Raw genomic sequence first — 26288 nt, 5'->3', positions numbered from 1 at the left:
TGATATATGTACATTTTCTAGGACTGTAGATGTTTCCTGGAAGTTGCTAGTGTCTAAGCAGTTGTGCATAACCATAGTTCAAATACTGCCTAATGCATTTCCAGGCTATGTTGGTTATTGTTCCAGGCAGGTCAATAATAAAAGGAAAAGAATAAAAATGACCTTGCTGGAATCATTGTATGATAAAGATCCTTTCTTATTTCATTAGTCTCTAGATTAGTTTTGTGCTGGTATGAGTCCATTCTAACTCTATTGCAGTAAACCCTTTCGAGTCCAGATTTAGTGATGTAACTAGTAACAAAATCTGGCCCACTGTTGTTATAAGTATCCCTCAAATAAAAACTGTGGTTTGGGAACGAATAAATTCTAATACCTGTGTTGAGATGCGATGTGGATCACTTTGCATACAGTATTGTCTAACGTGGACAATGACAGGAAAATCATGTTGAGACAGTCACTGAGATGGCAGCCAGGGAGGGCAATCAGTATTTTAATATGGTGGCCAGCACCTTGGGAAAAATTCAGAGGTGGGGTCAGGTAGCAGGGACAAGTCATACCATGTGTCCTTCAAAATCTTTGGAATCTACAGTTTTACATATCCAGCAGTTCTGTGATAAACTTACTTTTGAAGAATAGTTATGACTTAGGGGGAAAGAGGAACGCGAAAGGCAGCAGAGCTTTTGACCTAGGTAAGGGCTCCAAGCAATGACTGCAAGACAGCAGAGTCTGACATAAGGGTGAGAGCAGAGGTAGTGGTCATTGCTGAGCTGCTGAAGGCTAGGCAAGGAAAATTTATCATCTATGGACAGGTGGTAGAAACTTGAATTTGTATGCAATAATTTTTCTCTTTTTTTTTTTTTTTGTCTATAGGTTTAATGTTCATATAGAGCTTCTATGATAAAACAGCAATGAGTTGCTCAAAATAATTCTTTAAAATATAGCCCATCAAAGGCTCCTGTCTTCATTCTATTTTAAAATGTTTCTTCTTTTTCACGTGCTCCACATAAGTGTTATCTGTCTGTATTTCTGTGCCTGTTGGCCTACTGCAGTTTTGTTGTATACAAAATGTCTTAGTATCCATGGCTCTGTCTCCTGTTTACACTTTTAGCATAAGAATAAGCAAGTATATGTCTGTCTCCACGGCCAGAATGTTTCCTTTTGTGTTGGGCAGGATCACAGACGCTGTTTGTGTCTGGCTGTTACCTGCCTCTCAAGATAGTCAACAGGACACAATTGAGTGTCATCAGTGTGATAGCACTTCATATAATATGCTGAATTGGAATGATAATCTCTCATAGCAGGGTTTGTATTTTACCTGTTAGTTTGCAATGGCTGTTGTGGCTGCTTGAAAGAAATGGAGAAACATGCAAAGGCCAGTCTGTTCATGGCACAAAAAATAAAGATACAAAAGGCAGAATGCTTGTCTTGGGGTCATATTTAGAAAACAAAAAAGAAACGAACCAAACAGCACAAACCACTTTGAAGTTAGGGAATAATCTGATGTCAGAAAACTCCAATGAGGGTTGGATTAATAGTGTCTGGGCTTTTGACCTTTTCAGTATAGTCAAATAAAGAATGTCTAGTACTTGCATTGACTATCTTGGATCTGCGGCCAAGAAGTCTTTAAAAGTTCCAGATTGGAGGGTATTTCATATTTCACTGTATTTTGTACTGATCAGGACAGAACTTTATTTTCTCTAATTGTGTGTATCTTGCCTTTGTAGTGGAAGTAACTTGAGTCCAGCCTTCAGGTTTGAGCCTAGCTACTACTAACCTGGCCTTAAAGCAGCATCACTTGACTCAGACAATATGCTAATATCATAAGAGCTGCTAGAGTTTGATATCTTTGAAAAGCTGATGTTTTTCATCACTTCTGAAGTGTTTCATCACTTCTGAAATTGAGGAGTCAAAAATTAAGCCATACAATTCACCAAAGACTTTGCTGTCTGCAGTGCATACAGGGACATATTTCATTTTTCATTTAAAATATGTGCTGAAATTGGTGCACCAGAATATTAGTATTGGTTATGTTTCTCCAGATAACACTTACTCTGAATTAATCAAAGAGCATTTACCATTTTTTCACAACGTTAGCAACAATCTGTTGGTTGGTGTTTGGTATTTAAGTCGCTCTTGCCAAAGTTTCAATCTCGGAGGCTGAGAAATAAACGTTTCTTTGAATAGCAATGAGGGACACTGGTGAGCATTTAAATAAGGTAGTGTTCAGCTGCTAGCAGTTCTAACAAAGTTTTTATCTTCTTGAGGTGTATTGAAAGTACCACCTTCAGTAACCGCATCTTTTCAGAGCGAGGTGAAACTGCTTGAAATGCTCTAGTGGGATGAGATGCCCCGGTAAGCCCTTCTGACTCGGAGCTTTCAGGTGGTACCCCGTATCGCTCAATTGCTGATGCTTATAGCCAGTATTTCTACGTTAGCTTGCTGGGAACATAGGTAATGCACATGTTAAGCATCCTTTGGCTTCTGCATTTATCGGTGGAATTGCTTTACCTTGAACTACTGTGCAGAGCTATAGGTAAACAGAGAAGAATGTGGTGAGAAAGTACACAGAAGAGGGATTTGTATGAGGAAAAGTTGCGTCTGCTTTGTTCAATGAACAAAAGAAAATAACACTTTGAAAGGCTGCGAGTATTAGCGTGTTATTATCACATCCTACTTTCTGCAGGCAAAAAAAAAAAAAAAAAAAGGAAGTTTAAAGGACAAAAAGAACTTTTCTGAGAGACAGAAATCCTCTCTCTACTATCTACGTATTTAGCATAGATGATGTGTTTGTGTGCTACGAGTACCACGGCTATTTTGTCTGTCTGGCGCGTGATGCGTTTGCCAGATTAGAAGCATTAGTGCCCTCTATTGTTCATCAGAGAACTGCAAATATTTTTACAGATTATGGTCCTTATTATCACTCTCGGTATCAAACAGATTTTTAACAAAACCCACGCACGTTATAAACGCCTATTCCTATAAGCTAAACTGCTTCAGCAGAAGAGTACATATGTTTTTTTCATTATGTCAACGTTCTGCTACAACTTTTTTTGCTTTATGAAATGCAATAAAATAAATTGTAACCCTCACTAGGGGAAAATGTCTTGAAATTACCTATAGAAATAGATATTCTTTTTGCTCACGTGTTTGTGGACAAGTTCACTTCTTTCTGTGTGTAATTTTTTAGTAGCAAAGACATTTTTAATCAAACTGTTCTCAAGTGTCTGAAAGTGTTTTGAAATATGTATTTGATCCTTCGCCTTATTTTTCTCAAATTCGTATTTTATTTTGAGAAACGAGACTTTTATTATTTTGATAGGCTAGCAGAAATGTAAGAGGGTGCAACTTTTCAGAAGAACAATAGAAGAATAACATGGCCAAGCCGTGCGTTTGGTGTTGGGGTTTTTTTACTACATTAAAGTGAACTGCAAGAATGACAACTTCATTCAAGCAGATCATTTGGAATTACATTAAACAGCTGCTATTAAACAGCTGACAACAAAGGAGACCATTTTGATCTCGACAGCAGAGAGATTCGAGCAGCATGCTCCCTCAGTGATGTTATGAAGAACACATTGTGCTCTTGTATACCAACACACAGTGTACTCCCCACTGTGCTTGTTGCCAAACACTGTTTTTTTCAAATCACTTTGTATTCAGTCAGGGATCCGGGAAGTCCAAATCCAGCCAGACAAATGCAGAACAGCTTAGTTGAAGCAGCTTTAACAGGTGCCATCAGCACAGACTTGTCGAACCAGAGAGACAAGGCAAACAAGGATGGAGTGGTGGTCAACAGGGTGTGGATTGCCCCATTGCGGGTGGTGGCACTAAATAGGCTTGGGCTTTTTGTGTTTGGTTGGTGGTTTTGTGTTGTTTTTTTTTTTTTGCCACAGAGGCTTGTTAACGGCACTTTGGTGAAGGGGAGGGGATGCAACAAGGAAAATACATGGTAGCTCCTTACAGATGGAGCCTACTAGACTTTTATGCTCACATTAATTTGTTCTTCTCTGTCATGCCAGACACCGAGTGGACCGGAATGAAATCAGCATACCTATGAAGGGATAAATGGAATGAGCGTAGGATTGATTTAAGAGGGTGCTTCCCATGCTTGAGATAGTTGACTGAAGGATGAGGAATAAAATAAGAGTAGAGATAATTGGATGGGTCATTGTCTTGTGCTGTCCTTGTCTTTCAGGGTACGAGAGGCATCCCTTCATTATATCATTGTAATCTGCGGTTGCTTGTAATACACCATGTGTGTGGCCCACTAAGTTGTGTTACCCATTCCCAGTGTGTAGTTATCCTGCAGTTCTTCTGCCTTTCCAGCCATAACCTTGACCCACTGCATGCTGTTGACCTTCTGTAGGCGTGGATTTTTTTTTCAGGTGGTATAACAATAACAGAAAATAGGTTACGGGTTTTAAAGCAATTTTATATTCTACTGTTTTCTTTACATGAGGACTTTGTGTAGTGGTCTCTGAATAACATGAAAGGATACAGTTGATCACAGGACTAGAATATGTTTTATTGCCTTCTAGCAAAAGAGGGAAATGCCAGCAAATGGTTTGTCTAAATGTTCAGATTTGAATTTCAAATTGCAACATAATATTTACTGTGTTGCAGAAGTATGAAACTTTACTGCCCTGAGAAAGTTTGCAGGCGATAAACTAATTTTTTTGTTAGGCCCTTAATTTTAGTTTTATATTTGTATTTACGTGAATAGTCCTTTGTGCTTCCGCAGCAATTAATGTGAAAGATGTGAGAAGTTGTGAGATGGGGCTCTGCCAGTCACAGAACCATTTTGCAGGCTTGTTTTAAAGAATGCATGGCATTGATAACGAAAAAAGAAATTTTGAACTATGCATTAGATGATGCTTCTCTGGGCCAGAAACTGGAGACCGTCTGTTTTACTGTAAGCAAAATTCTACCTCTGTTGTCACACTAATGATGGGTAAAAACAGGAAGGTGGCCTGGACAGAAGTGTTCAGAAATGAAGCATAATAAGGGGTGTCTATCCTCTTCTTTTTGCCACATAAAATAAAAAGTAGTAAATTGTGTTCATGTTGGATGTGTGCACTTCTACCGTAGAAGTAATTTGTCAAGTTTGAACTTAAACTGGACTGTATATTACAATATAAATCCAATACAGTCAAGCTTGACTGTGTATCATGAGTAAAAAAATCTTTGTATGGAAACTTTTGTACTTGGCTTTTTGCAAAATAATTGAAGCTACATCATATATTTCAAAAAGCGCTAGAACAATAAAAACCACTAAGTAATGCAGAAACAACTACAACTCCTAGTTGCCTCAATGGTCAGTTCTTTCCCTTCTTTCATCATATCTCTAAACTGTGCGTGTCTAAAGAACTGCCTGTCCTGAAACCCCTTGTCATATGTGCATTTTGTGAATTCTAATGAAGTCAGCTCTCTGTCTCTGCTAAACTGGATTCATCTAATAGTGAAGTTATTCCTACTCTGCTGTTTATGAAGTGACATTTCATTGTACTTGAAATGCTGGAATAAAAGGTATTTTCAAAGAAAACAAAACAAAACACGCTCCCACCCCCCTCTGTCTCAAATTTTGAAGCAGTAGCTGCAAGTGGACTTGAGCATTTAATGCTGCAGTTGCTTTTAATTGCCTGCGTTGCATTGAAGTATTATAGGTATGGGGAAGTTTCAGGTGTCAACGGTCAATTAAACCAGTTTTCCAGGATATGAATGTGGCTTGCCGTTTATTGTATGTTTGTGGAGTTTAGTGTTGTCCTTAAAAACAATAGGCCTTGCCGGGTAGCAGGCACGCAGGTCTGTGGCGCCCAGCCTCAGGGGAGGCTGTGCCTCCTCCCCGCTCAAGGCAGCAGAGGGGATGGGTGGGCTTTTGCTCAGTCCTTGCAGGAAGGCAGCTAGGTATGTCTGGTTTAGTCGTGACTTCTGGCCTGCTGAGCCAAAGACGTCTCTTTTTGTGAGCTGGATTATATTTGGTGAAACACAAGTCTGTATCGATGTGAAAAGGAAGCACTTACTGAGGTCAAGCATCAGGCATTCGTGTTTGCAGAGGTCTGCGTGCATGTTACGTCCAACATCATGCAATGTCTTGTATGCTTATTTTTAGCCAGGAAGGAAAAATGCTGCAGAGGTGACATATAAACTCAGGTAATGAGCAAATAAAAAGAAAAACAATCTAGCAAGAGGATCAGAGTGAGGCTGAAAAAATCTAACTTTAAAGCAGCCTTGTTTCTTTATATGCCCTTGTATTGGCTTAAAGTAATTTGTCTTTTAACTGATACACATTCTTCTCAACGTATAGCTTAGTGTTAAGGAGCTGACACTCAATGGCAAGCCACAAGAAGGCTGAAAAGGCAATATCATGAATAGTGAACTCTCTCTTGGTTTCCTTGACACCTGCATAGTGCATACTGCCAACTATGATAAATGGAGCAGAAACATAGACACTTACTAAAAAGATGGAGCAGAAGTTAAAGGCTGGAGCGGGAGACATAGAAAGATGTATGCTTGATCTCACTTGGAAAGAGAAACAAATGGGTAGGGGAGCAAGCGAAGTTGAATGACATCTTGAAGACAGGAAAGGACTGAGGCTGAAGTGGCAGGAGGCCAGCAAGAAGAGCAGATGGGAGGTGGGACAAGTTTATTACCAAAGAGGCCATTGGATAGTAACAGTGCACATACTGCTAGAGAAACAGATGAGGTGAGCGGATCGTTTTTCTGAATTCTATCTGAACATGCCTCCTATTCAGATTCCTCATTTCCTGAAGTTGGTATACTTTTTGAGAAACTTCCCTGGCAGATGGAAGAAAACTGTGCCATGTGACGCTCAGAAAAGCGATCATCAGAAAGACAGCAGGGCAGGATGGGGAACGGTGCTGCCTTCCAGAATAGTTGAAGTTGTGTTCCAGAATATTTTCTTAAATGGGAAATAATAGTGTTTGTAATTCTAAACTGATACCCATACAAGAGCAGAGTAACATTAGAGAAGTGTGTTTTGAGAAAGCTGAATTGGCCTGACTAGTTCTTCCTTTACTTCGGGAATCAGACAAAAATATCCCGTGTTGTTTGTCGTGAGAGTGGGGACAACTGAAATTTGTGTGGCCACTATTGTCGTGCAAATCCTGTGCATGTTCACAGGTGAGTGAGTCTGACCTGATGCTGGGGGCGGGGGGGGGGGGGAACCCCAAAACAGCTGACCTTGTAAATACCCCAAAGAGCAGAAGAAAGGATGTTTTGCTTGCAAGGGCTCATTAATTAGCTGAATTTCTCCTCTAATCCTTCTGGGTCAGCTGTGTTGCTTAGGCTACTCCAGAAGGGACAGGCTTGTAAAAATTGTCATGATGGGTATTTTCAACATGCAGTACACGGGCACAAAGCAGGTGTGCAGTCAGCAAGGTGTACTCTACAACTTCTGTCCTCGCGTGTAAACGCGAGGGCAGAGGTAAGGGGTTATTTTCATTTGGATAGCTACGTAAGCCTATTAGATGACCTGACTTGAGATTAAAGCAGACCTTGGACCAATCTGTGGAAAATGTTTTCCTTGGTTACTTTTCTTCTTAACTATCCACCTACCATATCTCTCTTCCATCTGTACTAGTTGGGGTTCTTTTTAATAAAATCAACAGACAGAAGTAGTTCCAACAGTGTAGTAGTGTGTGATATCTCGTAATATCTCTAACACTCACTACAGTCTAGAATTTTTTCTTTAAAATATTGACACATTAGTAGCAATTATTTAATTTCGTCTGTGTTTTTTATTTTTATCGCAGCAAGTTTAAGGACTAAATTTTGCCCTGTACTGCACCACATGCATGTTCCTTGTATGAAGTTTGCTCATTTGCCTGCATGGTTTAGGGTAAAGGTAGTCTGTCACCTTGACAGCATTTGAGGGATCTGCAGTGCTTTAGGAGGTACTATACCAGGGCAATTGGTAGTTTCATGCCTTCTCGGCAATAAGGCCATTTTCAGTGCTAAGAATAATAAAATGTTCTCTTACTAGCACTTGGTGAGGCAGAATGTACTCTAACCTCTTGCTCCAACTCACACAAAGGCAACAACAACAGCAGCTTTTGAAGCATAGGTATTCGTAAAATTAAAAACAATGGGCCGCTTTAAGAAGCTTTGTTTCTCCTTTGAATCCAAGTAAGCGTTTTGCATTCCTCACTGTCTCTGTGCTTAACTGCCTTGTTTTTTGGCAATAATAATATCATTTTATGTTAACGTGATGATATTCATGCCTGTAAATCTTCAAAACTGTGTGAGTGAGAAAAAGATAGAGAATCACTACTCATTGCAACCACCTCTAGGGAGAAATTCAGCATTTGTTCAGCAGCAAAGAATAACCTTACCTGGAAGTTCAGGACAATTAAAGTAGAAGCTAGCAATGTAAAATGCAGTGCGCTATGTAAAACGTGGATTGTGCTTTAGGATATACGAAGCAGGACAGAAGACGGACAGCCTCCCACGCCCCTCTCCATGCTTGCTACCCCGGATTACTGCTGTATGTACAAACCCCACGTGGATAAATCCCTCTGCAGTGAAGTTTCTTGAACTCCAGGTTGTGAGCACAAAGCCTGTTTTGTTACCCCGAGCATCTGAGAGCAAGGGAGAAGGCCAAGATGACAGATAGGTGTACATACATCTATATCTGTCTCTCTCCCGGAAAGCCAGACTAAAGCCAAAGTGTCTATAGAACTGTGTCACTGTAATTTTTTTTCTTGCTTTTAAAGCCCTAGCCTGTATTATAACTGGCTTAAGTCCTGTCATAACACAAGTTTGATCTGGAGGTTTCAGCTCGTGCAGGGTTTTTTGTGTCATTTCTAACTTTTAAATGAGACAATATTAATTTTGAAGGAATTAGCCGGAAATTTCCTCATACTGTGATGAAATGGCACGAGTTAGCCAGCCTAGCTGCTAAAGGTTTTCTAATGAAAACTAGGGTGATATGAAATTTGCCTGATAAAGGGATCTCTAGATTTCATCTGCTGTATTAAATACCAGCCTAAAAGGGACAGCAGGACTCACAGCTGGTTGGGTAGATACTATCTACTTTTACATTCCAGGGACACTCCTTTACTTCCCTGTTATAGTCCAAACAAAGCCTGGAAATCTTCAGAGTCGGGACTATTTTCTTCCTCGAGGCTGGCACGCTCCTTAAAAGTCTCGATAGCTTTTTATTTTATTTTATTTGTGTTTGTGTAACCGGTTCCTTTTCAGGTGGCATGTGAGGGTCTCAGGTTTTGGTGTGGACAGGTGTTTGTGTGCCTGCATTCCCCACACGGCTGGGGGGGGGGGGCATGGCGAGGTGTTGAGTGCTGAATGTTAAGCTCGTTCCTTTGTATGGCTTAGAAATCTCTGTTGTCCAGAATTGTACAGATAAGGCAGACCCATTTGCTTCATTGTCAGGCAATGTAGCTGAATAGAAATGCAAATGTGACATAAGGGGACTGCGCTGGGGAAGCTTTTGCTGTTACCTACTCTAACAGTGCTCCTGGCTGTTGGAAAATTCCTGCAGAATCCAAGGAGGGGTTATTTATTTTTTATTTTTTTAAATATAATTAGCTACAGGTTATAGGGAAGATTCTCCGAAAGAAAATGCATCTCTCCTGCAGATGCTTTTATTTTTATGCAGTGGAACGGCTTGGTTTTAACTCCCTTATCAAGAGCTGCATGCACTGCCCAGACTAAATTGGGAGCATCTCCACACTGTTTGACAAATAGATTTTTTGTAAACTGATTTAGCCTTTTCATTGTTTGCATTTCATTATATAGCAGACTTCATGTCACAAAATCGGTATTCATTCAAAATAGAGAATTTAGAGATAGGACTGTAGCCAGATAAAAAAATATTGCACAGCTCAGGTCTATTAACCATAGAATAATAGCAAGTCAGTGATCCAAGGGGTAGTTCTTCAGCAGGGAAGGGCTAACATAACTGAGGTCAGGAGTCAGACCTCAGGACTTCAAATGTGGCTGTCACCAGATTTACAAGTAAATCTACTGGGAAAACAGGGAAAATGAAGGGACCTTGCAGGGTAAGGAAAGAGAAAGGCAGCCCAGCTCTTTCATCTTAAATCTCAGGCTTCTCAGTGGATGAAGAATAAAAGTGTGATTTGCTTAAGTGTTCCACTTTATTCAGAAACTCTGAGTTGCATCTTCCAAAGCATGATTCGAGGATCTAACTCAATCAGGTTTAAAGAATTTATTTAGAAGAATAACATTAAAAGAGAACTGATTCTTGTTTTTCTGCCAGATTCATTATTGAATAAAGACAGTTAGCATTCTGCAAAGATGTGTACCAAATGCAAACAGTGCTAAAGAATACAGATACGGCCTTTAATAAGAATAGAGCAGTTTATGTTAATGCCTTAGGAGCAGATAATCTGAAGTTAGAGTAAACAGGTCAGTAGGAAGACAGAGTTGCAACTTTCCCTTTTGATATTTTATTTCTAAAAGCCTTTCCGATTTTTTTTAAGCCTATTGTTTCCCTGACAATATTAGAGAAATTCTTGCCTTCTCTTAACAGTCACATTGCCGTGGTTGCATGCAGAAACTGCTTTAGATTTTCTCACTGTAACAGCTCCCTGCCATCATCCTCACGCTTATAAACTTCATCTGCTTTGGACATAGTCCTGGATGGGTTCAAGGCAGGTAACGTTGAGGGTGTTCCCTAGGAAATCAGTATTTCGTTGGGTAGTATTGTTTGAACTTGTGCTCAGATAAGTTGTGACTGTATTTTTCTGGGTTATCTGGTCGGTAAAGATACCGTATTATGGCGCTAGTATTAGATCTGTTTTCTAGATGCACAAAAGTGGATGTGCTTTCAGGAAGCGGGTAATGAGGAATCTGTTCTACAATGCTTTAAGGGTGTGTGTGTGCAACTCAATGTGTTTGTCTGAGAAAGGAACATGAAATCTGGTGTGGTGCAGGTGAGAAGTAGTAAGGCATGTAACGCTGCACTTTAAAGTGCTTTCCAATCAGCTCACCTGAAGCTCCTTAAGCAGAGAAGCGGGGACTTTGGAGGGACAAAATTCATGAAGTCGCTTTCAACTATCATGAAAGACTGAGCCATTAACTTCTGCATACATGTGTTGATTCAGCTTACTTTTTTACTGCAAATTTTTGTGTGTCGATATATGTAGATAACCAACCGCCTATAATATAATACGTGTGTATGTGTGTTTGTTAAGTATAGGTGCGCACACACATGCATCTATAGTAATTGAACCAAATTGTTTGTGATACAAGTGTCAAAAAATCTAAAGGCTGTACTTTCTGGATCAATTCACACCTTGAGTGAGTACTTTAGCAGGAAAATACTGACTGGATCTGCTTAAAAGTCATACTGCTGTTTTATTGCTTTATTCAGCATACTTGAATCAAATAATTACAATTCTTGCTTTTCCTTTTTTATCTGTGAAAGACAGAAAAATTCTGTCATAGGCAAGTGAAGCTCAGTTTCTGGAAATGCAACACCTGAAATTATGGGAGAAAAAATAATAATATGAACACAGATTTGCACATTTCTTAAAAAGTAAATTAGAATATAAATCCAAATTTGCAAGTATGCGAATTAAACCGAGAAAGTGTATGCATAATGTTTACATCTTAACCGTTATACACGGAGCTAAATTCTATTGATTTGAGATTGAATAAATGCATAGGGCTAACTGTCTGGTCAATAGGAGTGAAGCTGTTGTAGGACAGAAACATAGGTGACAATAGAAGGCTTCAGCTGCAGAAGGATGTCGTTACAATTATATTGTCTCATTTAATCATATGTACTAATACAGCCAGAAAAAAAACCAATTCATTGTAATAATGTAACCTGAGCATTTTTGTTAATGTGTGATTCTTATGAATTGTATGAAATAGATTAATATGATCCTGTTAGATGTTAGTGTATGAGTCTACCAGAGATAGCAGGATCATTGCACTTGTATTGGTGTATACTGACATACTTTTGACTGGTAGTCTAGACCGTCCACCTACCGCTAAGTGGGGAATGAGTATGGGAGTGGTGAACAGCATCTCGGTGCACCCTGGTACGTTCTGTAAAGGCTTGCTTTAAGGGCGCCAGATCTTTAACTTTCAGGTGGATGGAGCTGTAGGAACTGGGAAGAGAGCATTTGCTGGTGAATTCCATGTTTCTTTGAAACTTCTGGAGCTGTACAGTTGTACATCTGGGAGCTATATATCCATGAAAACCTTTATTTTATGTCTCTTCATATTGATGATTGGGGAAAAGTATAAGGTGAGCTTAACATATTCCTGTGCTTGGTTTACATGCATACTTATGTGTCCAAGAAATGATTTGACCTGGAGTCTAAATATGCCTCTGTACAAAGCTTACTATATTAAGGGCGCAGTTAGTCAGCTGACATACGGATTTAAAAGAAGGCATGTATACAGAAAGAAAAATGAGAGTTCTGATACTACAGGGGCAGATTTCTGTGGCCTTCATTATGGAATCTCGACCTGCTTTCAATCTGGGATGTCTAGAGATGAGCTTCGGGTAGCTAGTACCTTATGGGGAGGGAGCATTTGTTTACTCTTGAACAGGTGAACTCTCTTCAACCTTTGTTACCAGTTTCTTCTTACTGTTTCAGTGGTGAAAACTCTGATTCACCAATATAGTCAGGTTATTTTGAACTGAGGACATTTCAGTAGTCTCGTTTGTCTCCAGTATTAATTCTGCACCACATTCTTGCTTCCCAGGTCAGTGAAATGTTAGGCAATGGAGAATCTCACCTCGATTTTGGAGAGAGCAGTTAGATATTTCTATATTACATTGAATTCTTCCTTAAAAGTTATGGATAACAAAAGTAGGACACCCTAGTGGAAAGTCCCTGCTTGACAAGCAGGTTGGTTTTTTTGGTTTTCAGTACTTAAAATAGATATTTCCCTGCTTGTTGGTATTTGTTGTAGGTAAACTGTGTTTAATTCAGTGTTACTTGCACCTTTACAAAGTGCACCTCCTTTAATCTATTGGTTTAGAAAGCATGCATTCGATGTCAGACAACATAAAGACAGCATGTAGAGATAACCCTGATGTGAGTGATGGTTCATCATCTAGCGTATGGATAAAAGATTTCTGAGGCTATGTTACTTGGCAGTTCAACATGATCTGACTGTTTGTTAATCAGAGAACACACGAAGAACAAAGGAGGGAGAACAAAAATGTTGAAAAAAGTGTTGTATAGCTGGAAGACGTACAGTGGGACAAGTGATGCAGTGGTAGGAATGGATAAAGCAGTCATGGAAACAATGAGCTGTAAGAGGGCAAAATTTGTTTCATATTGTTTCGTGTGACTTGAGTTTGTTGGTAAAGGGGATAACATTTTGTATTCAGTCAGAGAGCATGTTCTGTAAATCTCTTCAGTTACCCGTTCCCTGGGTGTCGCAATAGATTAAGTCGCTGTGTGATGATATGACACCGCCATCACTCGTCTTCCTGGGATATTGCTGGAGGCAACAACAAACCTGTGTCTTTGGCACATGTGAAGGAATTTAGTGCTTGAGGGGTTAAATTACACAGGCTCCCCTGTGGATCAGCTTATGCTTGGACAGTAATAATAGCAATAACATTAATAATAAAAATGCCAGAGCGAAGGGAGTGCAGGGGGAGCAAAAGGAAGAAGAGTGATGGAAGACAGGCTGGGACAGTCGGGGCAGGGGGGGAAGGCAGGCTAGGGAGGATGCGCCTTGTACAGCAGGTGTACCAGCTCCACGTCAGATGTCGTAGGAGCCTCTGCGACATGCACATGCACAAATACACTTCACAAAAGCTTTGAGGATGGCTGGTGGCTCTGTGCGTGTGTGCGCGCTCTCGCTTCGAGCCATGATATCCTAGGGCAGTGTAACAAGCAGTTCATGTCAGCTCACAGTAAAGATTATTGGTGTTTTCACTGGGGAAATATTGATGCTCCATCTTCTTCTGTTTTTAGCATTTTGAGCTTGCAGTCAGGTAGACTGGCTGGTGGGAGAGTGGGAAAAGACCCACTGAGGGACACGTTTCATCCCTCAATTAGATGGAGCTAAACCCCTAACCTTGCTTAGGAATAGCTGCTGATGCGAAGTTTTCTTCTTTCCCTTCTCATTTAGTGGGATATTACATTTCACTGCAGTATAGGTGATAGAATGGGATGTCAACTGGGATGTTATGGTTCTAACAGAAAGCACAAGCGCTCTTTAAGGAAAGTGCTTTTGTATAGGTGAGGCCTCAAAAAAAAAAGAGTAATGTAAATGCAGAATGTGGATATTGCCCCCCCTCCCCCCCGCCTTTAAATTCCTGGATGGGTAAGCCATCACAGTAATGGACAACAATGTGTATTGGGGGTGTGGGGTGTGGGGTGGGGCAGGGAATCTGAATTTGTTCTTTTTCAGGTTTGTTGTTTATCGTAATCCTTCTAGTGAAAATGGCTAATTTACTCTTTCTATAGGAATATTTTAAGGATGATTATCATAATATCACAGCTGCTGAAAAGGTCTAAAATAGGACATTGACCTTGAATGTGTTCCTGCGTTTAGTATGTGGTGCTTAACATTCAAGAAACAATATAACTGCAACTCATTTATTAATGTATAATCTCAAAATGTTAACTCTTGCTCTGTAAATACATGCCACAAGGATTCTAGAAAGCTTGCAGTATCCCACGAAGTACATGTGGTATTTTATCAGTGTAAATATGTATAAGATTTTCAAGATTTCTGCTGGGAATACTCCATAACTAAAGTAAGTTTTCCCTTTGGTACTGCACTAGTTTATGATTTAATTTTTACTGACATTCCACCAGTCATATTATTAGCTTCACAAAATGAAAGTGAAATAATCCTGTATTAATTAAACAGAGCAACTGAATTCCCTCAGTCATCTTATCCTTGGCTGTCTGAGACAGTAATGCACTTCAGCTTCTCTGAAGAAACTTACACTAAAAAAAGAGCTTGGGGTAATAGCGAGATATCCAGATTGAAGCGTGTGCCTGAATTATCTTCAGGGAGTAGACCTTTTTTGGTGGGTGACAGGCAATGTGCGTGCAGCTCCCTTTCTTTTTTTTTTCTTCTCTTTTTGTCAGCGGCTTTGGAAAAGGTGTTTCGTCAAGAGAGTAATTTTCATTTATAGCAACGTGAACAGTTTCTATTCTGTATCAGTGGAGGCAGTCATTTAAATACCCATGCCCATGCCCTTGAAAATAAAACGAGGAGAAAATATGGAGTATTTATTTGAGACCAGATGAATTGAATGTAGTTCAGTAACATGGTAAGGCAATTGCTGTTATTTCACGGGGACATTTTTTATATGCTGGAACAGAGTGTAGCAGCAAAAGCGAAAAGCCCTGCCCTGTGTATTTGTAAATGCACTGTGGAAAAGTTCTAAGGAGGATTCGGAGATTGTGTTATGTGAGCTTTTTTTCCTACGATCAAAGCGAGGAGTAATTAATGCTAAATACAAATTGAAATAGCAGATGGCTTTAAAGTAATAACCTGCTACAGTTTGTCCAACTATGTACAAACAGGTGAGCAGAATTTGGAAGTTTCGTACCGTTCGGTTTTGTAACTCATTAGCGGTATATCCAGGGATGCACCACGTGCCTTCTGGTGAAAAGCACAAAAGGCAAAAGACCAGTAGACAGCGACAATATTGTTCTAATGTTGATCTCACTGTAGCATAAACACATCTGTTTCTTGTGTTTCTTTAAAGAGCAACTGTGAATAAAGAGAAAATCACGTATTTGATGAGACTTTGATATTTATTTCAAACTTGTAACAATATACTTTTTGGCTAGACTATGAACAAGGTGCCATGGTGTATGGCAAATTTCTGTCTAAAGTAGCCGTATACTTATTTTCAAATAAATTCTCAGCGGCTAACAGACTCTTTCATATGCTTGCTCTTTCCCAGATGGCTTGATCCTGTTGCTGCTTTTGGTAAATACACATTTGACACAATGCACTGTGCAGCTTCTGTGAAGTGCCACTGAATCTTACTTCTTCAGTTGCCCTGAGGTAGTTGTGTTTTAAGAATCTGGCTGTTTGGATGCCTTGAAATGTCTATAGGATTTAAATGTGAAGATGCTTAAAGATGTACTCACTGTTCGGCACACAGGAAAAATTACATGCACAGAGAGATGGTGGAAATGGAGGTGCTGCTCAGTAATGCCCCTTGACTGGTACAGGCACTCATGATGACTTTTTCCTTCCCCTTGGATTCCATTGCCACTGTTTTGTATAGACTCCTTGTGGTAAGATTTTGCACTGTACGTTTTGATAAGTTAGCACAGATGTGTGCTTGCATGCATGTTCTTATTCTATACCCTCTGATAAAATTCAGTAAACTGATACCTGTTTTGCTTTTTTTTTTTTTTCTTTCCACTACTGCTATTTGTATTTGTTTCTACAGAAAAGCTTGAGAAAATGAAGATATGCTTAGCCCCAGGTTATTTACTGCTGTCATCTCTTCCTTATCTTTTTTTCCCCTTCCCCAAACTGATCAGTAACTGTGAAACCCAAGTTCAAGAATGTAGTTGGAATTCCAGGCCCCAGTCTGGTGGAGGTGACACTTTCAGTCCCAGGGGAAGAAGCCAACTGCTTTGTTTATCAACATGCAAAGTACAGCACGGTGTATTTCTGGTTCTCTGAGAAGCAGCACCGGCAGGGAAGAGAGCCGCTTGCTTGGATGAAAGATGGTTGATAGAAAGGGACTGATGGTTCATAGAAGGAGAGGAAAAATGTGGTGTTTGGGGGTGTAGAGGAGGGTGGGGGACGACAAACCAACAAGGTAGCGGAAACTATGTGAAAGTGAAAAGGAGGGCTTACAGGAAGACAGACCATGACAGAAGGAAAGAGACTATCATGCTTCAGCCCCTGAATATAATTATATAATCTTAGGAGATAATGAATGAAAGTAGAAATCAAGCCTAACCTGTGCTGTGGCAAGTTGCAAAATGGATTAGCTGTCATATTTTAAGGAGGGTGTATTCCAGGGTGCTTAATACAGAAAAGTGACCTTATCGAATTACTCGTGTATAGGGATTCAGAATTATGGGCGATTTTCAAATAAGAAAACACATACACATGAAAAGATTTGAAGGCATTTTACCATAAAAATATTGAAAAATAGCAATTTGGGGTATAAGTTTATAAACAGACACTCAGACATCCAGTACAAACAATATATTTGTATTTTCATGTTTTGCCAATGTGCACATGTAAATCAGTTTGTTGGAACTCTATTTTGGGTTTATACAGTAATACAGATACCTATACATAAAGACATCATATTCAAGTTCTGATTTGATTCCAAAATCCACATTTATCAAATGGCTACTTAAAGAGGACGTTCTAATACAGTAACGTGATTAAATGCCACTCATTTTAAAATTTGATAAAAACTGAATTATTTTTTTTTGTGTGTCTCTGATGTTTCTGCAGAGTACTTGGATTTTACTCTCCATTTCAGAGCTTTTTAATTCACCGCTTACAAGTGAATTTACATCTTAATTACAGAGTTCACATCTAACAATACAGACAGCACAATGCTTATTGGTAATTAAGCTTTTACTACCTGCTTTCATACAGTAGTCTGAGCTATAGTTTTGCTGTGTGAGTTTTGATTCCTAAACTTGCATGTATTTATACTGGGTTTGTAGGAAGGAGGCCCAGTCTTCATATAAGGTTACATACATAACACCACAATCTCTCTGCTGTAAACATGTACAAACATGTCTATTGCACGTAGATACTGTGGAACTAGGTTCTGTTGCTGTATTTATTTGCTAAAATGCTGTGAAACAGATCTGGAGAGGGCATTTGCGTTCTCATTTTTTTGAATGGTATTAATGCATTCTGAGGGTGTGCACTTCTTTTTTTTTTTTTGATCCTAAAAGATTGCTATTTGCATCATGTTAGGGCTCTAGTCACAAAAGATTTTGTAAGAGCTGAGCTGAATTATAAAAAATTATGGGCTTTCCAGTTTTGTTTGTTGGGGGTTTTTTGTTTTCTTGCCAGAAATATTGCCTACGCTTGAATTCACTGGTAGGGGTAGGAACACTTTGAACCTGGAAAAAGAGTACGGCGTATTAGTTATGGTATTAAGGAAAAATAGTAGCTTTTGAGAGAAAAAAATACTCACTAACGCATTACTGATTCTTCCACGATGGGGTGTCTGTGTGTGTTTCAGTGCAAACTGTCTCTCTAAATTTGAGTATGGTCATTTTCTTGGAACAAGTTTAATCAGGGACCTTTCATATGACAGTGACGAGCAACTGAGCTGGCTCTAAGCAGCGGTTTGCTGGAATTGGGCTTGGTGACGTTTCCTATGCAGCATACATACGGGCAATGTGTTTATCCCCCTTTTAGTTCAGTAAGATTTACTTTACAAAAACCCAACCCTCCCAACACTGTGCAGGTCTGTGCACGCTCCCCGATTTCCCGATGCAGCCCTTATCCTGCTCGAATGAGGCAGGGTGAGCCAGCCCACTACAGTCCCTCCACAGTTACAGATGGAAGTGATCAGTTCTGGAGCTTTTGTTTCTCTTTACTGTATCTACATATACACATCTAAACACTGGGACAGGGGCACCCCCCTTACCTACGGCCATATGTAGATGTGGCTAAGCTGTATGTGACCCCTATACCTGCGCACGCTCCCCGCTGCACCCAACGCGGTTACCGAATGGGGCTGAGTGCTCGTTCGCTAACGCATGCCCTTTTTCAGTAAATATGAAATAAGGCTTTTCATGGTTAAATAGATAACTAAGTATTTATATAGATTTTATATATTTATGTAATCCATATATATTGCTATAGATTAGACGTAATGAAATCCCAGCTTCACCCCCTCCACCCCCACCCCCACCCCCCCAGCAACTCGGATGACAATGAAAAGTTGAGTTACCCAGAAGCTTCGGCAGGCTGCACTTGGCGTTATTATTATTTATTTTTCCCCCGGCGCCGAGCAGTTCCAAGGGTTAGGGAAGCGGCGGGCAGGCGCGCGCGCGCCGGGAGCCCGGCGAAAACGCCGCAACCGGCAACGGCGGCGCGAACTTCATCCTCGACCCTTAGGCGCAGTCCTTCGGCACCTTCACCGGGCGCCTGCCCCTGAAGTTCGGGCCGGGCCGGGCAGCCCCCAGCGGGCCGCCCGCCGGCAGCGCGGACATGTCCGCGGGCTCTGCCCCAGCCGCCGCCGCCGCCTCAGGCCGCTCCCCCGTCCCCACCCCTCTACCTGCCGCGCGGCCCGCGCGCCGGGCCGCCCCGGCGCCCCCGGCGCCTGATTGGCCGCCGCCCCACCAATCCGCCGTGCCCCCGGGCCGGGGGGACTGCATATGTAAAGCCCTACTTCATATTCATGAGCGCCGAGCGGGGCTTTAAGTCCTTGATTAGGCGCGCGGGCGAGCTTTTGGTCCCAACTGGCCGCGCCTGCCGCCGCCGCCGCGCCCGGAGAGCACTGTGCCAAGTGCGCGGCGCTCGGCCACGGAAACTTTGATTTACCGCGGGGGCGCACGAAGAATGGTCGCCGGGCGCACATGGATTCGGTAGAACTTTGCCTGCCGGAGCCGCTCTCCCTGCACTACGAGGAAGAGTAGGTACCGCTCCCCGCCCCCACCCCACCGCCGCCGCCTGCCCCAAACCATGACAGGCGCCTAGACGCCGCTGCAGGTAACGCTGTGCCGGGGCCGCGGGCGGCAGCCGGTGCGGGCGCGGCGGGCCCGGCCCGGCGCGGGGCACTGCGCGGCGGCTGCGCGCCGGGGGGGGCGGGCGGGAGGTGGCCGGCCGCGGGGCGGAGGAGCGGTGCCGTCGGCGGGGGAGCACCCGGCCCCGCCGCCTGCCCCGGCGCTCGCAGTCTGACAGGTGCGCCGGGCTCCCCGGCCCTCCGGCGGCGGCGGGGGGGGACCCCGCGGGGCGCTGGGGCGACGGCCGGCAGCGGCCGCCCGCCGCGCTCCCTGAGGTGGCGGCCGCCCGGCCGGGGGGCGCCGCTCCGGACGGGCAGCCTGAGCCACCCGGGGAGGGGGCGTTTTGTACTTTGCAGGCGCCCGGCGTGGCCCTCGGCGCCGGCTTTTCCTCACAAAAGGCAGCAAAATACTTTTTAAGGAGCCGCAGTTCTTGGTTGGCACTTCCCCGCTACCTGGCGGAGCGGCCCCGGCGCCCAGCGCGGCGCCCCGGCGCTCTGGGGCTGGCGGGGGGCTCCCGAACTTGCTTTCAGCCCGCAGCCGGGATTAAATATTAGTATATCTCGGGAGCTGTCACCGCTTCGTTTTTCTTTATGTCGAGCCGTTACGTAGCCGTGCCTTCGTATTACGCCGAGACAGTACCACCGACGAAAAAAACCCAGCTCACAGCCAGCATCGCCCTAGACGCAGCCTGTGGAACGGCTGTATTGAGAGGTGACAGTGTATTATAGGTGGATGCCCACTAGCTGTCCTTACTGTCTGCATATTGCACTGCTGTTTGTAATTAAGCCAGAGACGAAGTGAATTGCGGTGATTGCATATTGGTGAAATAATACGGGCGGTAACAAATCGCCTGGCTCCCAGGAATACAGTTTGGGGAAGGGGAGGCAGGGGAAACCCGCTGTAACGTTTGGAGAGAAATAAAAAGAAAATAAACAGAGGTAAGGATGTCCTCTCAGATGTGCTTTATAGGTCAGTGCACTGTGAGCTGCTGTACAGTGTAAGATAGCTTCATAAACGTAAGAACGCAGTTTCCACAGCTTCTACTAAGTGGTGTGTTTTTTATAAAATACATACAAAGATAAGAGATTTTCCTTTTTCTTTTTGTGTGTGTGTATGCTCCCCCCTGCTCCCCCTCCCCCAAAGGAGCTTTCTTGAATTTACCTTCTTACAGCTAATTTGAATGATTAGTTTAGATAAGCCTCTTAGAGTAGATGCATTTAAATGAAATCGGGGCACATGTCTTTTTGGCTCTGGTGCAAGATTCAAACTAATTTTTTTCTTCCGCTTTGGCTCAATTAAAAGTGATCTTAAAACACTCCCAATATATTGTCTGAGCGTAGGGTTTGAGGCGTGTGTGATTGAGTGGACACAAGTAACGTTCAGAAACATATCTGCTTCTCTGTCTCAATTAATAAACCCCGGAGTTTTACATGTAATTAATATTCATAGTAATTGTGTTTTGACTCTATTTTGTAACATGCATGTGCACATAAGGATATGCAAAATAAATGTAGTAATTTCTACAGTTCTTACGTTATGGATGAGGGCAGAGAGGATTCAAGCTAAAAATTGTCCGAACATTTTGGGAGTGCACCACTAGGTATGCTTTGATTTTAAGGCAGAGCATGTTAAAGAATGCAATAACTTAAAAGCCAGCTGCAACCTTGGCTTTTTGCTTTTTCAGCACTAACAATAACACTAATAATTACTAATAGTTAATAAGCTAACAGATGCAATAAATATAGCTGCTCATTTTGACATATGTGTCAGTTTAATCATTCTAAATGAATCAGTGTGTTCATAACGCGAAATCTCCTTCAACCTCTGATTAAAATGTAACGTTGACTAAAGGATTATAGAGCGGACTTAATTTTACTGACTGTTTTAACAGTTGTCACAGCTGTTGGAAGAAGGAAAGGCAATTGAAACACTCCAAAAAAGGCTGCGGGGGGGTGGGGTGGGGAGAACCAGACTAGTTTAGTAAATTTAAACATGATCTCTGAATGCCAAACATAGAAAACTGAGGAGATTTGTAACTCCAGAAAGCTTCTGTGCACTATGTGCATTTGCCCTTTGTGGCTCAGTGTGTTTCATTAATTTGAACCCTCAGCAGTTTCCCTACTTTGAACATTTAAAAACGTGCAACAGCGTTTAAATGTGAAACAAATTCAGCTGTTAGAGTGCACACAGATTTTCATCTTACAGTGCAACTGATAAAATACGCAGATGACCAGAAAAAAAGATTGTGTAGAATGGCTGTAACATTTAAAAAGTGGACATAAGCGTCACATCATGTGGATAGTTCGGTGCGATGATGATGGTCAGTATACATACTTGTATTTTCCTAACCGTTCTCATGTTGCAATGTGGGAAGGGGCTGCGGAGTTACCCAGCGAGTCTGTCTGGGTTATGTTTGTGTAAGGATGAATATGAGTGTGTGTGTGTGTATGCTCACATGCAGCAGCATGTAAATATATGTATTTGTGTGTGTGCGCACGGTGATTATAGGCTAAGCATGTGAAAGAGTTCGTCAGTTTCACTCTTCTCTAAAACGTTTTGGCATAGCTTATAATGCCTGAAGATTTTTTCAGAAGCGTCTTTCATTTGTAAAGGGAGGAAAGGGGTGGACTGAAGAACGCTTCTTTGTGAAGTGGGAAGCAGCACTTGATTCCACTCCACGGTCTCTTCAGGCTGTGGAGATCTTTAACCTCATGCATTCATCTTATTAGATAGCTATTTACAGTTGTTATTAAGAAGTAAAACCCAAAGATAATATTAAAGTCAAAAGTCTCCAGGCCTGTGTACGCGTCCCCGGCGTGTAACGTGGCACTCAGCTCTGTGTCGTGAAGCCAGCCCCCAAGTGTGGGTGAGCGAACCGACCCTGCCTGTGTGCTCCCCTTGGGCAGCAGGCAGGCCTTGGGCCGTTCTTCCTTCTCCTTTTCTGGTTGTAGTTCTTTGCTTTTTTGGGTTTTGATAGACTGCTGGCAAGTTTTGAAATCCTGCAGAAAGTATAAAGGTTTTGTGCTGAAATGTCCGTCTGACAGCTTTTCATTTACTGGGGTTTGCCCCTCTTCTAGCGATGGTTGCTCATTTTAATGTGTTTATGGTTGTGTTCTTTTATTTACTGAGCCTGGTGCGTTGCAGCGGTAATTAACCCGTGTTATTAGCAAAGCCCTTGTGGATATCCATTAATTCTTTTGAATGGCTGATCATTTTTCCTGTACTTCCCCCCCCCCCCCTTTTTTTTTTTTTTTCTGAAGGCATGCTGTCCTTTTTCTAACATTCTTTAAGCTTTAACATTTCCCACAAATTTGTTTTTAAACAGAGGCAGAGAGAAGGGCACCATCCCCATAGTTCCATAACAAAGAATAACTATTGTCTTAACAAACTGTTTTCCAAGATGCTAATGGGAAGCAAAACAACTGGGAGAATCTGTAGGGAACAATTTATTTAATTATTATTTTTCAAAACACATGCTTAATGATAAGAAAAGAGATAAGAATTTGCTTCATCTTTTCCCTTTTTTTTTTTTTGTGTGTGTGTAGCTGCATTAGCTGTTGTGAATATTTTAGCGTTCGTATTTTAATCAGATTTCAACTTAGTTAATAGCACTTTGGGCATTTAAAAAATATTGAGCCAGCAGAAAAATACTTGTGCTTGCACTGCTGAGAAAAGATAAGGGCCGCCTCATTAGCCAACCCTACTTTTGCAATTAATTTCAAATACATGGTGCTATTCATCAAATACAGAAGGTAACTTGTCTATGATAATATTTAACAATACTTGAAGCCTACTTTGCTAGAGTAGCTAGAAAGTATGATATGTCTATTCTCACAGATATGTCAGTCCATATGCTATGCTGCTAGTTCTGGATGTTACAGAGCAAAATTATGATAGAAAGATTATGGCATAAAAATATGAATTATTTATAAGTGACATGATTATTCATGTTACAGAATGTTTTTAAAGGACTGACCCTTGACCTGCAGGGAGGTTGCTTGCACCCCTGTGGAAGTGTTAGTAGGAATAAAAAAGATACTTCCTTGAAAGGTTCAAGTAAGTATCTGAAATAATTATTTTTTTACTTAACCTAAGTGAAATGCATAGGAGAAGTAGGGGGGAAGAAAAAAGGGAGGAACTCTTGCTTCTATTGAAGCTTAAAGTAGCCTCTGTCTAGAAGATAAGCTTTTCTATGAATTCTTCTTCATAGCAAATTCATGGAGGGAAGAAACAATAAAATGTTGATCTGTTACAAGTGCATATGAGCCTCATGCTACCAAGCTCTCTAGAGGAAATCTGTGATTATGCCAGGCCAGTTTGTTCAGTTTTTATCTCTTTTACATCCACTGGCCTTGTATTAAATTGTCATTGTCCTAAAGCACATGAGAGAGAAATGAATTGCATTTCTCGACATGCTCTGACAGTGAAATATTTAGCCTCTCTGTCTCCAGTCATACTCATATGTATGTTTGATAGCGCAGGGATGACACCAACAGTCGCAGCTGCTTGACATTCCACTTATTACATGTTCTTTTACATTTTGTGTATCCTCTTTTACTTTTAGACTTCGGTTAGGTAATCATACATGCATTCAGTCATATCTGTATGTGTGGTTTTGTTTTATGTATTTGCATTTTACGTGGAAATCCTGTCAATGCACAGCAAGTTTCAAGTTCAAATACGTACCTATCTATGCATGTCTGTGTGTGTGTTCCAGGTGTATAGTGTATTCCTGATGCAATTTGTGCAAGGTACATCTGTTGTTGTATGTATGCACACAGACATGTATACACTAAGTCTATGCAGAGCTATTTAACTTCCTTCTATGCAGTTGCTTGTCAAGAATCTTGCTGCTTTTATGTGGTTGTTTCTTATCCATGAAAAGAGAGCTGGCCAGCAATGTAAAGTGTGTGCACCTGATTTTATATCAGCTTCTTTACGTAACCTAGCATTTTCTGTATTTATACTTACAGTTTTGCTTTTAAAAGATGCTGTATTTTTTAATAAAAATCTCGTCCTCCAAGTAATTTACATGACTAATATTATTCATATTCCTGTAAGTTTTGTCTGCCAATCAGAGAACTGTTTTTTCAGCTACCTGTGTCCTTGGACACATGGTTATGTTTACACCTAAAGAATATAATTTTTTTTAGGGGAGGAAGCCTCCTACATATGGCCGTTAATATAGATCATATTGTTCTCAGAAAAAAATATAAAATACACATTCCATTTTAACGGTCCTTAGTCCTCACCAAAAATCCTATAGTTTTTTTTTTTTTGGTATGGTTTGCTTGTTCAGAAGTAAAAATACTTTGAAACATTGAAGAAAAATATTAAACTGAATTATGTACTGCTATTTCAAATATTATTATTTAATTATTTCTAAAGGATTTTGTTTTGCCTTTTCAGTAGCAGTTTGGAGAGTAACATCGATAGATATGGTAGAACAGTGCCTTTTGACATCTGTGTCTTGTGAAACAATTTATGTATTTGCTATGTTACAGAAGCTTTAAATCTCTTGGGTTTATTTACATAATGCTTGTAATGTTTTTCAATTAATTTGTATTTCCTTCAAAGAGAGAAAGGCTTTTCTCTTTGCTCTTCCTTCATATAGCAGGTTTGCATGAAAGGGAATCTTCTCTAATTTCCAGTTACTTTCCTCTAAGGAGCATAGCTTTTTAATGAGAGCATTGTTTCCAAATCTTTTAAAATTGAAATAAAAATTATTTTTTTGCTTCAACTTCGTACATTTGCTAGGAGAAATCTGTTAACATTCTAATGAAAGTTAGAGTGATATAGGTACTTCTACATAGTGTAAGACAAGCATATGCTGTTTTTCTTTACTGCTGAATGCCTATTTCTTACCGTGTGTCACCATTCTGAGTTTATATGAAATCTAGATGGAACATTCTGATTTAGATCAAAATAATTTACAAGGCAAAACAAAAAATAGTATTAGAAATATAAATTCATGTTTTTCATGACACTAACACAGAACATTAAGCATGAAATTGGAGAAGGGTCTCCATATACTGCAGAAAGTTAGTGTATCGAGGTGTATGAAATGAAGGTTCCTTGTCCTCAGTCTAATCAAGCCATTTATAATAACCTTGTACAGAATTGTGCACATTTATTTATATGATAACCTACTGAAATATGATTAGTTACTTTATGCATGTGAGAATAATCTAAATGTATCCTTCTATCATATATTGAAAATTATATTCCCTTTCCCTGGCTACAAACCTCTTTACAGATTTGAATTGTAGTCTTTATGTGGGAGGGCAGATTCTCTTAAAGGGTTGTGTTCTGAAACCAAACTTTTAAGATAAGGTGATTTGAGGTTTTTTAGGTTATTATTTTGCAGATTAGCATGGATGTCTCTTATTCTTCTGTATCTTTTCATGTTGCTGTAAGTGAAAAAACCTGCACACCTCCTTTTCATCATTTTGATTGGAACTACATACCATATGTAATGTGTTTTGGCAGCACTTACCTAGCCAAAGAAAACAAATTAATATTAGCCATGCTGAGGGGTGTCAGAAGTATCACAGATGTGTCGATTTAGCTTTGCTCCATCACACTCTTTCCTTAAACAACTGGTCAAGCTGTCGC

At 40.9% G+C, this 26288-nt stretch overlaps 1 protein-coding gene across 16 annotated transcripts in view; it reads left to right on the top strand.

The window, feature by feature from the left end:
• Positions 1-26288, top strand: part of ESRRG (estrogen related receptor gamma) — a 406419-nt gene that overhangs the window by 221508 nt on the left and 158623 nt on the right. Inside the window, exon 1 of one of the 16 annotated variants that reach the window (XM_037406045.1) lies at positions 19404-19582. The exons of the other annotated variants lie outside the window; for them this stretch is intronic. Within the exon in view, the coding sequence (XP_037261942.1) occupies positions 19527-19582 (56 nt within the window). The 5' untranslated portion in view covers positions 19404-19526. Of the gene's footprint in view, positions 1-19403; positions 19583-26288 lie in introns of those variants that run through there. 16 annotated transcript variants of the gene reach the window in all.

This window comes from Falco rusticolus, chromosome 12 (assembly GCF_015220075.1).
Source record: "Falco rusticolus isolate bFalRus1 chromosome 12, bFalRus1.pri, whole genome shotgun sequence".
NCBI lineage: Eukaryota > Metazoa > Chordata > Aves > Falconiformes > Falconidae > Falco > Falco rusticolus.
The sequence above is the reverse complement of the archived record's forward strand: the minus strand, read 5'-3'. Positions and strand labels throughout refer to the sequence as shown.